This window comes from Coloeus monedula (assembly GCF_965178545.1).
Source record: "Coloeus monedula genome assembly, chromosome: 1".
NCBI lineage: Eukaryota > Metazoa > Chordata > Aves > Passeriformes > Corvidae > Coloeus > Coloeus monedula.
In genome coordinates, this window is record NC_138781.1 from 82,877,757 (window position 1) to 82,893,305 (window position 15,549).

General features: G+C 40.0%; 1 protein-coding gene across 1 annotated transcript in view; it reads left to right on the forward strand.

Moving 5' to 3' along the window:
* Positions 1-15,549, forward strand: part of MYO10 (myosin X) — a gene marked incomplete at both ends in the record, with an annotated part of 161,899 nt that overhangs the window by 92,719 nt on the left and 53,631 nt on the right. Inside the window, 13 exon segments of the mRNA XM_082289298.1 lie at positions 4,161-4,295; positions 5,303-5,427; positions 6,328-6,341; positions 6,466-6,550; positions 7,222-7,325; positions 9,376-9,505; positions 10,437-10,555; positions 11,232-11,378; positions 11,558-11,658; positions 11,881-11,947; positions 13,052-13,144; positions 13,884-13,952; positions 14,131-14,213. Coding sequence (XP_082145424.1) covers positions 4,161-4,295; positions 5,303-5,427; positions 6,328-6,341; positions 6,466-6,550; positions 7,222-7,325; positions 9,376-9,505; positions 10,437-10,555; positions 11,232-11,378; positions 11,558-11,658; positions 11,881-11,947; positions 13,052-13,144; positions 13,884-13,952; positions 14,131-14,213 — 1,272 coding nt within the window.

The window sequence follows — 15,549 nt, forward strand, 5'->3', positions numbered from 1 at the left end:
AAAATGGCACACAGAAGAAGCTGTACACAACTGGTGCATTAGAATATATACACAGTTGTGAAATGGTGTTTTAACTCTCCCAGGATAAAAAACTAGAGTTTTTCTATAGACAAAAAACATCTGCATCAATGAATTCTCAGTTTCGTATTGGTCTGAACCCTTATCACAGGGTCCAGTTTCTTTTAAAACAGGAAAAGAAAAAAGCCCACCACCATGTTAAAAAAATCTTCTGATTTTTCAGCTGGGTGCCTCAGGAACATGAAGGAAGCCCATCTTATTTGAGCAATAGCCAAACAACTTGTCCTGATGTAGGAAAGGGGCTGAGCTCCCCCATGATTAGCTGAACTTCACAAGTTGGGACCAAGTTCAATCCTCCACTTCTTTATTACACAAATAGTAAAATATCTTTAGGTTTGTTTTTTTAAGGTGGTTTAGTCTGTGCAGAAGCAAACACATGCTCTTCTCTCAGATAAAATAGCAGCTGATCCACTTCAGAGCACTCCCAAAGAAGTGTAAAGCAGTTGAGGGAGCAGCAACAGTTGCTTTGTATGACATTCAAGTCAGTGCTATGAGTGGGAAATCACTGTCTGATAGCAATTTGTTCTCTCTGTTATCATCTGATGGCCTGAAACTTTTTGTTGTTGTTTTTCAGCTTGAAAATCAATGTGAACCAAACTCTTTATTTGGGACCCAGACCTGTGATGGATGTGATGTCCTGACACACCAAAGTTCAGATGTGCATTTGACAAACTATATTTGCTGTTTGGCTGTTGCTCAAATAAGGCAGACTTCCTTCACGAAGGGCCTATTTTATCTGTGTGTGTCTGTCTTGGGGTTTTAAAGCCCCAAAAACCTCACTTGATGAAACTTTTAAAAGGACTTACAGTTGTTCATGTACTCAGATGCATGGGAGAAATACTGACAAGATATTCTCCAGAGGTCAAAACAATGAAAAACTTTACTGTCAATTGCAGAAAGTCAGAGAACTTTTGCAAAAGTTTGGAGCAGGATTCCATCAACATAAAACAGTTGTCAAAGCATTAACTTAGCCCATTAACTTAGCAAACTCTAAGCTCATCCAATTTTAAGTTACACAGAACTCCGAGAAGAGGGAATTAGAGGAAGAAAGAGAAAGAGAGAAAGGCAGAAAAGATACAGAAAAGAACAAGTATAGCTACCACTCCCGGTTCCAGCAGTGTTCAGCTGATAGGAATTCCAAGAGGAGGTGGGGTCAAGACATGTGCTGGCCTCCTGTCTCAGTTCAAGTACACTTTGGCCATCCTGGGACCTTCCCCCAGGTGGGGCTTCTGGTTGTTTGGCCACTCAGGAGCTGGGTTAGGAGTTCCAGAGGTGGCCATGGACCAGTGCCTTTGGTGTGCCTGTGATTAGCAACCACTACAGACAGTTCTGTCTCTTACCCAGACAGAACAGGGAAATGACTTAGTGCTATGTCCTTCAGAATGAGGAGTCTCTCTCAGTGACCCCTTTTTACGCTGTGGCAGTCATGAGTCCAGGCTGCTGTGCCCTTAGCACGATGCCCTGCATAAAACAAGTCATGGAGAAAGTCTAAACATCTTCTAAGTGGGGGCCTTTGGGGCTGCTGTCAGACTTAATATGTTCACAATCCTGAGCGTAGTGATGTGGAACAAGCTGGGCACTTTAACTCATGGGCTGGAAAGGTTGCACTAAAAAATTCACCCTTTTACTGACCTTGTAGGTGAAAGCTTTCTAAGGACTGAAAGATTGATCCCACATAACTGTAAAAGTGGATAGAATGGAGTGGTTACTACTAAATGAGTAGAGAACAGTAGAGAATGTTGTCTAAACACATTCTTTGGATGGATCCAGACTTTGTGTAACTGAAGGTGGTTCAGAGGAAAATTTAAAAAGCAATCAGAAGTATAACATGGGAAATGGCTAACGGAGACAGGCACCTTGAATTTGAGGCACTATCAAGTCATGCACAGCAGAAAGAGCACCAGGATGAATTGTTGGTTTCCCCTTCCAACATGAGAACTAAGAGGTATCACATGAAGCTAATAGGAGGTGGATCTGAAAAAACAAGACTTGTTCCTTTGCTTTTTAAGGGAGTATGGCTAGAAACTCATAGAAGATAAATCCATTCAGGGCTACATGACACATAAAAAACAGGTTCAGATCAGGAAGCCTCGGAACAGCGAATAACTGGAAGCTGGAAGAACACAGAAGGGAAGTGTTGTATGTCTTCCATGGCATCTCCAATTAGCAGCTGTGAGAATAGGACACTGGGCAGGTTCAGAACCAAACCAGTTCTGAGTCCCTCCTGTTCCAAGAAAAAATCAAGAGCATGTAATTGTGTGTAATGCCAACTGTACCAGAGAGAGGTGCAGGAGGTATTTTTCCACTGGCTTTGTGTATCTCACTTGTTTTATGGCTCTCAGTTACAGTGGGGTAACTTTCAGCTTCCACATAACTACAGATTCTCCAAAGGAAGGGACTGTGGGTGGGGGCAGAGGAAAGATGGTGTTAGTGAAAGAGGTGATGTCCTCTTAGGTGTCACCCTGTGCCTGCTGTTGAACTATACATGTGGCTCAGAGAGAGAGAATTTAGGCAGGAAGAGGTGCGTATCACTGGATGATGTATTGCACTAGACCAGAATAATGCAAGGGTTTGTGAAATTTTCTCAAAACTACTAGTAGAAATGTTTTTTATGGTGAGCATTAAATGCAGGAATATTAAATATTTGTTTCTGGGGCAGAGGAGATGAGTGAGGGCCTGCAAAGAGAAAAGGAAGGAATACTGAAAAGGCCAGACGTCAAAGGTAAAATTACATAAAAAAACACTATAGAATTTTTTTTATGTGGTTTAAATATAATGGATGAATCACACTTGCTGGAACATACTGGCGGTAATGAAGATGTCTCATTATGTTTCCTGAGTGTCTCTTCCTTAATTTTATTGTTGACATTCATTTGCAGGAAAATGTCATGCTGTTTTCTTGGGTGGTACCTTTCTTCTTTGCTTTTTACTAGAAAGTGTCATTATACTTCGTTGTAATCTAAAATCAGTGGGGTCGTTACTCAGCAATGGCACAACATAGAACTGTCAAATTATCTAAGCTTGCTCCACATGCCCAGTTGTGCTCCATCAAAGTCAGTGACAAAATTCCCACTTGCTACAATGGAAAACGTGAAGTAAGACCAAAATATACCCTCTCTCTTTGGGAGTAAACTGAAATTAGGTACAACTTAATTAGGAACTAGGCCACAGCTTAGGATACAGTGCTATGTCTCAAGATGAAGAGTGAGAAAACTAGACAAACTTAACCCACAAATTGTATTTCTTAATGGCTCACAGTGTGTGTTTAGGCTACATAATTGAAGAGAAAAGATATTGGGGAAATGAGCCAAATTTAAACTTTCCCTTTTTAGAGAGTTGGTTTTGAAGAGAAACTGAGTATATTGCCTTCTGTTTGTATCAGCAGGGTTGCTTATTAACAGTTTGTTTTGAGAATGTCAGTTTAGCATTATCAAATTGCTTTGTTCTCCTGTGGGTGGTGATGAGAGGTTTTACATCTCTGATGGTAATGAGAGGTGAAAATTGTATATTTTGAGCTCACATGAAACTGGTTTGTTTCAATAGGTACATAGAAAGTTTGTTTAAAGAGTATGTAGTTCTCTAAGAATTTCAGTATTAATTATAGAAGTATCCTTTATGTGTTAGAATGAGCACTGGTGTCTTTAACTTCCTCCTCTTCACAGCAGGGCTCCTTCATTAGCTAGATTGCTGCAACGTATCCCAAACTTTCCCATCTTAATTTGTAGTTTGGTCTTTATCCCTGACCATTGCCATGCCATTGTTGTGACTTTAACATGATAGTGGGAAGTGTTGAATAATTGTTTGCATTCAGAGAGCTCTTTGTTGTCTCCTAGGTGTGTGTACATTTGCAGTCAGTGCCTTGAAATGCTGTCTGAGCAGTGGTATGAAGCCTAAGGACAGCTTGTGTTTTTCCCTGGATGTCATATTCAGGAAGTTAACAGGGTGTTCTGTCTCCATCTGACCATCATTTCTAATCACCCTGGTCTTCCTGACTTCCAGTAATGTGGAGTGTGGCTGGCCAGCCAGAGGGCTTCTTCACTGGCTAGTGGGACTGTGCAAACCATTTCCTCCTCTTCTTTCAGTGGCGAAAGTGGTGCTGGTAAGACAGAGAGCACTAAGCTGATTCTCAAGTTCTTGTCTGCAATGAGCCAACATTCACTGGAGCTGTCCTCCAGAGAGAAGACCTCCTGCGTGGAGCAAGCTATTCTTGAGAGCAGGTACTAGATCTTTCAATACACGGGTATTTTTTTCAGAAGACATGAGCCTTGACATTGAAATAAGAGCTTGCAGTGTAATCAAATATGTGTGTGTGTATTTACTGAACAATAAAATGAATATTGGAGAGAGGGAAATATTCCATTAAACAAAATTACCTGGCTCTTCTAGAGAGTTGTGAGCATGGTGGTATCTCTTGGTGAAGCAAAAATATGCAGAGTTTTGAAATGGATGAAGCTTTAATGGTGGCTTTCATTTTTGTGTAGAGCTGAATTCAGATAATCAGAGTGAGGGAAATGGGTGATGGGAGGGAGAAACCTTTGGTTCAGTTTGTGTAGCCTGAGGATGTGTTAGAACAAGATACAGCACGGTGAGGATTAAGTGCTCAAGCGGTAAAAGCATGCTGAGGAGAGGGAGGATAAGGAGAACTGATAACACAGATGAGTAAATGATCAGATAAATTGGACACAATCTACGCAAGCAAAAAAGAAATCTTGGTGTTCGCATGAAATGACACGGTTCTAAACTATTTAAAAACAAAGGCAATTTAAGATGCTATTACTTTTGTTTATCTTGCTTCATCTCTGCTGTACGTGCTGTATCTTGATGTAGTTATTTTTTTTAATTGCCTTAGGACAAGGACTCCTTACATCTGTCGAGCAATTTGCATGTGCTGAGATTTCTTATTTCTATCATTTGAGTACTGCAGTGAGAATTGCGTGCATCTTTTGAGCGATTGCAAAAGAAGTAGCGAGTAGCAGTAACTACTCTGCAGCTGCAGAGTAGTTCAGCATGATTTATCTTCCTGTTGCATGAATACTTGCATCTTTTGGTGGGAAGCTGAGATGCCCATTGCTAATAAATGGAGGGTAATGCTGGGATGTAGCCTGCTGTTGAGGAGAGCGTCAGAGGGGAGCTTGTCAGAGTGCTGTTCCTTTCCCCAGCCCCATGTGAAGCTGTTGGCATGCTGGTCACATGTTAACACTCCTGTCGTTTTTTGTTTTCACAGTCCAATTATGGAAGCTTTTGGCAATGCGAAGACTGTTTACAACAACAACTCAAGTCGCTTTGGGAAGTTTATTCAGCTGAACATCTGTCAGAAAGGAAACATTCAGGGAGGAAGAATTATGGATTGTATCCTGGTTTAGTGATTTCATGCCTGTTTGTGGGAAGCCCCCATGTACCTCCTTGATGGAGGACTGAGGGAGAACTGTCTTGCCTTTGTCCTTTCACCCCGTCCTGAAATATGTGCAGTTAAACTGAGCTGATGTAGGTGGGAAGGGGAGGCAGCAACACCAAATTCACACATGCACACATGCTTTTGTGGCAGCGTGGGGTGTATGTACTCTTGGAGGACCAGCATTTTGTATTGCTACTGCTAGCATGGCATGGCTCATGTGCATGTTCCCATTTAGTGAGCTAAAACAGCCTGAGTCTTTGGGAATAACTTCAGTTGTGAGCCATTTCCCTCATTACTATATCCAAAGATAAGCTGCTTAGTTCTCTGGAAAAGTACGTGAAGGAGCAGAGCTGCTCAGTTTCTGCAGTGTGAGTCTGGGTGGGTTAAGTCCTCAGACTTGTCCTGCATTTAGCAAAATCAGACTATGAGCCAGCTCTCCTAGAGCACCAGAGCAGTGGGGATGAGGAATATTCCAAGAGGGTCCTACCTGCTTTTTTAAACTTAAGCTGCTTTTGCAGTGGGACAGATTTAGTTCTTGAAGTTGTTTCCAACCTTTAGGGAAAGGAAAAAGCAAAAGAAAACAGATGCCATTTAAAATGCAGAATCTGCCAAGTCCAGTTTTGATGCGATGGAAGAGAAGGTGTTGATCCACTGATATTAGAACTGCTACAATATTGTCATTGTTGCTACTTTATTTATCTTGTTGTAGGTGTATTGTATGAAGCATGCTTAGCATGTTGTGAGAAGACAGTGATAGTCTTCCTATTGTCTCAAATGAAAGAAGCAAGATTATAAAAAACTTCTGCACTAATTGCTTTTTATTCCTTGACTGAAGCTGTTCTTGCTGGCTCCAGATTTATTGGAAAAAGTAAGATCACGTTTGCTTTTGCTTAGTTAATTGTGTTTGATTTAATGTTTTCTCTGAAACTGTGGATAAAAAAGTTGTCCTTAAAAATGATCACTTAAGTGGAAACTATTTTTTATTTTGACAGAATCGTGTAGTAAGACAAAACCCCGGGGAAAGAAATTATCATATATTCTATGCTCTGCTGGCAGGGATGGAAGAGAGAGAGAAAGGTGAGTGACAAAGCACAAGTCACACAACTGTATTGGTTTTCTGCTAGCAGTCAGCAGTGGTGACAGCAGTGGAGAATTTAGCTGCAGAAACCCACTAACCCAAGCAGAGTAATAGGTTATTTATTCAGATGGGATTCAGTGAATGTGAATTTGAGCTCAGTTTGATAAAGGAACCTACTTAGCTGAAGAATATCACTGAGCTGATGGTAGTTTTTTCTCCCAGCTTCTGCTGTGGCCTTGGGAAAATTACTTGGGGACAAACATGCCTCATTCTGTTCAAACTGAATATTTTTGCTGGTACTAAATAACTCCACAGCAACAAAGATAAATAATTCTGGTTGTTCTAATCCTTTCTCATAAAGAATAAATCCACTGAACAAAAGAAATGACATTTGTTTATGTGCAAAATTGCCTAAAGCTGTCTCAGCATCTCCCTGTGGGCCTGCTGTCTTTGCATGCTAAAAAGTAGAGTTAACTCTATTATGCAGCTAAATAAAACAAAACCCAGCAAAATAACCCCCCCATCTGATTTTAATATAAAACTTTTTCTTGTGCATTATTATAATTCCTGAGCAAATGAATTGTGACCTGTTTAACTCTGGTATAGTAGTTTGTGGAGTACTTTTGTTTTGGTATTTCTTTTCACTCATCCTGTTTTCTCTCCTCATTAGATGCTTTTTACTTGTCTGTACCTGAGAACTACCACTACCTGAACCAGTCTGGATGTATAGCGGATAAGACAATCAGCGACAAAGATTCTTTCAAGGAAGTCATTGTGAGTTGCTTCCCTAGTTCTTTTGCTTTAAAAATGCTGGAAGTTCGGGTGTGTGGAGTCCATTGACAGCAGGGTACAAAGGCTTCCTGTGCCTTCCTGCATGTGCAGCTCTTTCATTGAGGCATTAGTCTTACAGGGACTTATATTTTCTCAAAATGCTTCAATCTCATTTTGAGCGTGCCTTTACCTTTCCTCCAGTATTTCATTTACTCTGTTGTTTCAAAGTGTGCTGTAATTTAGCAAAATGCTTACATTTTGAAATGAAAATAGTATCTGTTGGGAAGTCAGTAAGACTTTTACATGCATTTGCCTTTCCCCGCATTGTTTTATGCTACAGATATGTTTTTTTTTTTTTTTTAATTTTTTTTCACTGTTTTTCAATCTGAAACCTTTGCCCATATCATGTGGCATCTGCTGGGTGGAGCCTGCAGTGCAGCACACAGGGAGTGAAGCACCTGTGACTCTAGGTTGCAGCTGGGAAATCCAATTGTATGCAGTAATTTACACAACAGAGTTAATGAAAACATAAGCACAGATTAAAAACCGAGTCCTGATGGAATCTCTCTGAATATCTTTATATCTTACATCCACAGCAATTAGTCTATACTGATCACGCTAATTGGGTATTGTAGCACTGAGGTGATGTGTATTAGATTTTAAAAATCAGATCAAATGCTTGGTTTTATGCCCTTCACCAAACTGTTTTTCTTAGCTATGGTAACCTTTTTGCTAAATTGACGAATGTGTAGTGGATGCAGCAGGATTTTTTAGAGTAAAAATCTCTCATCTTGTGTGGTGGAAGGAAGTGTTGGAAAAGTTGGTAACCTGTCTATATTGTAGTCACACGCTGAAGTTAATTAGCATGACATTTAATTTGTGCTAATCATCCCAGGGTAGGCAGGGCATGAAATCAGCTGGGCAGGTGATGTTTGCCTGCTGCCCGCAGCATGGGCAGGCTGGGAGCAGGGGGTGCCAGGCTGCATTCCCAGAGCAGGAGGTGGGCAGAAACCCCTGCAGCTCACCCTCACCTGTCTTTCCCTATTGTAGTCATCTCCTCTGCCTGCTTTTGTTGCAGTCTAAGTCTTGGAAATGTTACTTAAGGGAAACTTTTTTTTGTAGGAGACAGGGAGGAACAGCACAGTGAGCAGGGAGATGAACTTGTAGTGGTGTTGTGAGAGGTCTTCTTTACAAATTAAACCTTCAACCATTATCACTACTCTGCTTTGAATTGTGGGATGAGTCTGAGGCTTTTCCATTTGTAGTGGATGATTTATGAAAGATAAAATATGTCCCCTGTCAAACACCTGCATTGACTATACCATAATGAGTCTGTAAGGGTACAAAACTGTGATCTGGTCTCAAAAAAGCTCATGTGACACCCAAATTTGGAAAGTTTGGTCATTTCAAAGGCATACAATTACCCCTTCTGTGTCAAAGGAAAGCATTTGTTCCTCTTGTTTTAGTACTTCTTTTAGTGTTTTATTATTTGCTCTTCTCCTCATTTATGTAGTGGAGCCTTGATTGTTGCCATATTGTTTATTCATAAATTCAGCACTTTTTATATAGATACCTTTCCTCCTCAGTTTTACTGGAAGTTGTCAGACCACATTGGAAAGGTGCATGTTTGGGCACAAAAATGATCAAATCTTACATGCTGCTGTGTATTTCCTCCCCCATGCCTTGTTACCTACAAGGCCAGTAGGCAAATTTTGGTAAAAACACGCAGGAGGTAATCAATTAATAATTCAAATTAGAGTAATTGCATCTGATGCACAGCTCAGTAGGTCGTTCCAATATTTATATGATTTTAATGATGAATTTGAAAGCAAATTACAACATCATTACAGCATCAAAATGAAATTTCTTAAAAGCAGAGCAATACTTACATGTTCCAAGATGTCCCAGTGATGCCTTTGAGTGTATTCAGTTTGGGATGAAACCAAAGGAATGGACTTGAGCCAGCTTTCTTTTAGTCCTGACTTGCTTTTCCAAGGCCTCCTATTTTTGAGTCTGTGTACATGTTATTGAAGAAGCTCACATGTCATTCCAGACTGCAATGGAAGTGATGGAGTTCAGCAGGGAGGAAGTACAAGAAGTTCTGAGGCTGTTGGCTGGCATTTTGCATCTGGGAAACGTTGAGTTCATCACTGCTGGCGGGGCACAAGTGTCCTTTAAAACAGGTGAGAAGGCTGTGCATCCAAATCTGAAGGTTTCTTGGGGTTCTGAAAGCCTTATTCGTTGTTAGTATATCTGAACATAGCAAGGACAGGCAGTGAAAGGGTTTTACTACTTTTTAACATCTGTAAACGTTGATTAAAATGTTATTTTGGGAGGATGGGGTTTGACAAATAAGGCACAGTAGTCTGCTGCTGGATACTGAGTCTTCATTTGGGAAGACCTTGGGCACATATTTATTCCTTTAACAGTAATGAAATTCTATTTGAATTTAATTCCTTCTTTGAAATATTCTCAAGTTGATAAAACTTAAGTGCTCAAATACATTCCCTAACCAAGACCTCCACTGAAAGTATCTTTTTTTAGAGCTTTCAATATTTCAGTTACATATCTGAAAGAATGTGCTGGTATGTCTAAAGATTGAGCTGGTGGGCATTTAAAATGTTTGTTTAAATATGGCATTAGAGAGTAGCATTCTGTACTGCTTTATATACCACATTATAGCAAAACTGAAAATTAAAGTATGCATGGAAGAAAAATTTCATTGGTTTATCCTCATCATCCCAAGCAAAGCAGAAACACATTCATGTGGAAAAGAGTCAATTACTGTTTGTGTTTGGAAAAATGTGTTAGGGCAAGTAGTGGATTGTTTGAATTATTGACGTGTAACATTAGGAGAAAAATAAATATTTGTGACTTACCTGTGATGTATTTCTACTGCTAATTTCCCTCAGATGTACATATTTATGCCTTTTCATGAGCAGCAAAACAGTATCCTAGAATTTCTAGTTGTGTTTTCATCTCTAAACCCTGTCATTTCAGGAGCATCTAAAATGGTGGTGGTGGTAGTAGTAATAATAATGGTAGAAAACAAAACTGGTTTCATAACTTTGTACATTGAAGGACATATTTGTATTTTTCTTTCTCCTTTTCCAGCCCTGGGTAGATCTGCTGAGTTACTGGGGTTGGACTCCACACAGCTAACAGAAGCATTGACACAGAGGTCGATGATACTCAGGGGAGAAGAAATCCTAACACCTCTTAGTATACAACAGGTAAAGGCATCTCAGTTTTGACATGATTTTAGGGTCTTTGAAAGATGTCTCAGTCTTCAAGTCCAGAGAAGTCATTGATCACTCAAGAACAGAAGCTTAGCTCATGCATCAGAGTTGTAATCAAGATCCCATCTATTATTCTGGCCAGGGCTCGTAGCTTGTCTCCTGTTACTTTTATGAAGCCTGATTACTTACCATTTTTTTCAAATTCTAAACATGTAGGCTGACATTCTTTTCATTTTGGAGACTTGTGTCAGGGGGGTGTTTTTTCAAAATTTTCAGGAGAAATATCTTTATAATTTACAAGAAAGGAATTAGAAATAGGTATGCATAACATTATGCTTCCCTCTGGAAAAGGGTGAGTTAAGGTATTATTTCCTACACTTCTCCTTCCTTCCTCCGCAACTTAAGTTTATAATTTCCTAGTTTTTTGAATGCTTTAGCCTTGAAATGTAATTTTAAAGCCACATAGGTGTACAGCTGTTTTAAGCTAAACTGTTATATCTCAAATCATGATGCCTTGTAAGTGTTAGTATAATTGCTGTCAAGCTACGTAGGAATAGGAAGCTTCTTGCACTATACATTGCTTTGTGCTGTGCTAAGGACACTGACCAGCAGAGTCTGGTCATTTCTCAGTCAAGGGGTGGTTGATGTGCTGTGTATTTCTTTAATGCAGGCAATAGACAGCAGAGATTCTATGGCTATGGCACTTTATTCTCAGTGTTTTGCTTGGGTCATTAAGAAAATCAATAGCAGAATCAGGAGCAAGGAAGACTTCAAGACTATTGGAATTTTGGACATATTTGGATTTGAAAACTTTGAGGTAGGTTTCAAAAGCTTATTCAAATGGCTTGTCTGATATTTCTGCTTTATTGCTTTACATATTTTTATCCTCTTCTCTGGAACTTGATTGTTAAGCATGTTATGACTTAACCCATTCCCTTGTTTACAAATTAAAATACTTGAAGTGTATGCATTTTTGAAAATTTCTTGTCTCTTTAGGTAAACCGTTTTGAGCAGTTCAATATTAACTATGCAAATGAGAAGCTTCAGGAGTATTTCAACAAGCACATCTTTTCCTTGGAGCAACTGGAATACAGCAGGTAAGAGAGAGAGGACAAATTTGAAAGAATTTCAACAATATGGTATTCACTTGAAATCTTAGTTTGCAGCTACCTTAGCTTCCTTTGAAAATCTCTGTCTGGAGCTGTGTATTTTATAAAAGCAAGCTGATTTTGCTGTGATTTGCAAGATAAATACACCAGCTTCTCCTATTTCTACAACTAAAATAATTTCAATTAAAAGGCCTGCTTTATTTTCCTCAGGGAAGGACTAATTTGGGAAGATATTGATTGGACAGACAATGGAGAGTGCTTGGATCTTATTGAAAAGGTAAGAAAGAATTTGATGCTGTTACCTGTTGTTCTGCAGTAATAGGTCTTTAAAATATTTGTTAATACAAAGAACAAGTGAAGAGACTGGTAGAGCTTGCATGTTTAAATAGCAAACTTATAATCAGATCATTTTCATGTATGTTTATATTGAGGATTATATAGTGAGCTCTTTTCCTTGTAGCAACTTTTCTCTCTGTGTGATTATATACAAAAGCAGTATTTGGAGATGGTTAAAAGGAGTAATTTGATCCATGCTCACTCTTGCCATCGGTCCAGGCGGGCTGTGTGAGCTTATCTCCATGGCTGGGTGTGTGATTGCAAGAGCTCAGCCGAGCACAGAAGCGAGTGGCAGCGGGCAGGAGATCCAGCTGGCAGGACGTGACTGCAGTCAGGGCAGTGTGGCTTTTCAGGAACTGCTCTGGGCCCCTGGGACATGGCTTATTAAAATGTGCACCTGGAGAACTGTGTTTTTCTGAGAGGCTGTATCAACCTGGAGCTTGCTGGACACATTAATTAATTGTGGGGCAGCTTGCTTTGTTTACCACCTCTTCTAGCATGAGAAGTAGGGAACATCAAAGGAAATTACACAGGGGTATATGCAAAGTAAAGGGAGGTTGTGCTTCATGCAGGGCAAAGTTAAACTGTGTATCTTTTGCTCTGCCCCTGGGCACTGTGGGTGCTAAAAGTTTGCATTGGTTCAACAACTGGGTACATAATTGTATGGAAGAAACTTTTTTGAAAGGCTGTTTTACAAACTCCTCAGACTCCTGATCATTGGAGATCTTGGAGGCTGGGGGTATGTTCTGGGGCAGTGTCATTGCATGCATCTAAAAACTGCCTACATCAGGAGAACTGTTGATTCTTCCAGTAGCTCGTTTTTCTTTATTTTGCCCACAGATCATGTGCTCTGTATTTCAAAAGGAGTGTTGCCAGAAAAATAGGATTGCAGTCACCTTCAAGACTGGTGTTTTAGTAGTATATGACTTTTTTGTGCCTCTCTGCACACAGCAACTTCAAGGACTTCGTGATTTTTCCAAACTGGGGAAAACAGCTGTGTCCATCTGTGCACTAATTCATCTTCTCCCTCTTCTTGCTATTCTAGAAACTGGGACTACTGGCACTCATCAATGAGGAGAGCCATTTTCCTCAAGCTACTGACTCCACCTTACTGGAGAAGTTGAATGCCCAGCATGCTGTATGTGATGTTTTGCTGATATTTTCTGTGCAAATTATATAGGATCTCTTTGCTTCTGTAGAAATTCATGGTTCAAACATATGGGTGCATAGTTCTAGAGGCTTTTTTGGATGTGATCCTACTTCCATGGCAATCCATATAATTTGCTGTCAAGGCTGAGTTGGTTACTGGAAGAACATATCCTTGTTGCTGTTCAGTTAAAGCTTTCCATTGTGGTGAATCAGTCAAATTCTACTCTTAATTAGAACTCTGTCAACCTGCAGTAGGTCAGATTATTTAGATCTCAATTCCCTTGATTTAATGAAGTATTCACATCATTCAGTAAATTACGTCATTCACTGGAAGTTTGCTGTTCCCTCTGTCCAGGTTAGTGTTACCTTTATTTGGGATCCTTGAATTATTTTTCATGATTTCTGAGATTCAAGCATATCCACCAATCTTCATAACTGCCAGCTTAAGATAGAACCTGCTCTTTCAAAGTGCCTTTTGTAGATGGTTCTGACAGATGGGGTTCAGGTTTAGTGTAATGCCTTTTTATATACTATAAATCTGTTATTACTGCATGTGAAACAGCCCAGACTAACAAATCCTATTATCATTATGAATTGCTTGTTTGCTTTTGGAGCACTAATCTTCCAGGGAGTTCACTGGAAGACAATGGTCTATTTAGGTATGGGTTGAGAGGATAATGTGACAACCCCCTCCAAATATTTTTCTCTTTTTTTTCCCCTCCAATTAGAACAATCCTTTTTATGTAAAACCAAGGGTTGCCGTTCACAACTTTGGAGTGAAGCACTACGCTGGGGAGGTAATTTTTATTTGCTGAAATTATTCCAAGCAGAATTTTCATTAGCTTAATTTTCCCCCAAGGCTGTTCAAAATTAACTAAAGCACTCTGTTCCCTCTGCACTTTTTACAGTACCACTCTTGTGAGAGGTGCCTGACTGTTTGGCTTTGTTGTTTGAACCAGTTCTGTTTCCTTCTAGGTCCAGTATGATGTCAGGGGGATCTTGGAGAAGAACAGAGATACTTTCAGAGATGATCTCCTGAACTTGTTACGTGAAAGCAGGTAAGTTTCTGCCGTTTTTGTTAAGGAAAAAGGGGTGTTGTATCAACTAATTCTGCCAGGATTGATCACCTAATTCTGCTGGGGTCTGAGTACGTTAGATGTTGCATAGCATCAGACCTTGACAGACCTGAAATGAGCATAGAATGAAATAGAGATGAGCATATCATATCACAGAAATGAGCATATCAGAGTTGCCTGTAAGCAGATCTGACTGTAACAGGTTCTCACAAAGTCGAGTTTACCTATATTGTAGAGTACCTTGTTGCTGTTCAGTCCAGGGCATTCCTAGGGAACTCACTTGCTACTCTGTAATGAGTAAGGATTGTGGAAGCTGTTAGTGGTTTTTAACTGTTTCAGAGTGCCTCATAGGCAGTGTGCATGTGTGGTTTTTTACTTCACTTTTGTATTTCTGGTATTCCCTAATTTGGTTGAACACTTGCTGTCGGGGACTACCACAGTGCAAGCTGCCATACAGTCATTGCTTCAAGGGGAGAACTTCTGTTAAGATTTATCTGGCTGAAAGCCTGAGCTTGGATGCCTTTGGTACCTACATGTCTTGTGTCATTCTACTGTGTAAGGTCTTAGGGTCCTTACAGTGGCACCCTGTGAGCTGGGGCAGTACCACATCCCTTTTTGTAGGTATTTGGTTGAGGCTTCAGGACACACAGAGGAACAGTAGAAGAAGAGGGAGCTGAGCCTGGGTGTTGCTGTCTCATCTACTGCCCTCCCCTATCCCATCCAGTCACCCTGCCTTGCCGTGCGAGTTGCTTGTTTGTAAATCCCTTAAGCCCTTCTGTGGAGGGGAAACAGTTAATAAGAATTTCCCTCTCTATGTTATTTGTTCTGGATTTATGACATTTTGGCTATAACATCTGTCAATTGAAGCATCTAGGTAAAAAGAACAAATGAGTTAAACTTGGCTGGGCCTAGTTTTGTTTTTGCACCAACATCTGTGTGGAGCTTGAATTAAAATGTCTGTGTTTCTGTAGAAATAGTAAGAGGAGGGTACCTAACTGATAGAGTAGAAAACAGCATGCACAGCTGGTATCTAAAGTGAGGCTTACATGGGTGGCTATTTTGTGTTACATCCCTAACCAGTCTTAGTTCGGGTGCAATTCCAGTTGCCGTCTGCTGGAGTTTTGGTTGAGTGAGTGGAGTAAAATGCAGTAAAGCCTCTAGGACTTCACACTTCATTTCCCTAATGATGTGTTTGGAGTAGAGAAGAAAGAACCTCCTTGTTTTGTTTTTATTTTTAATCCCCTGCATAAATTCTGCAAAGTCAAAATCTATTGTTTATTAAAAATTGTGGAGAAAATCAATAAGTGAGTTTTTGATG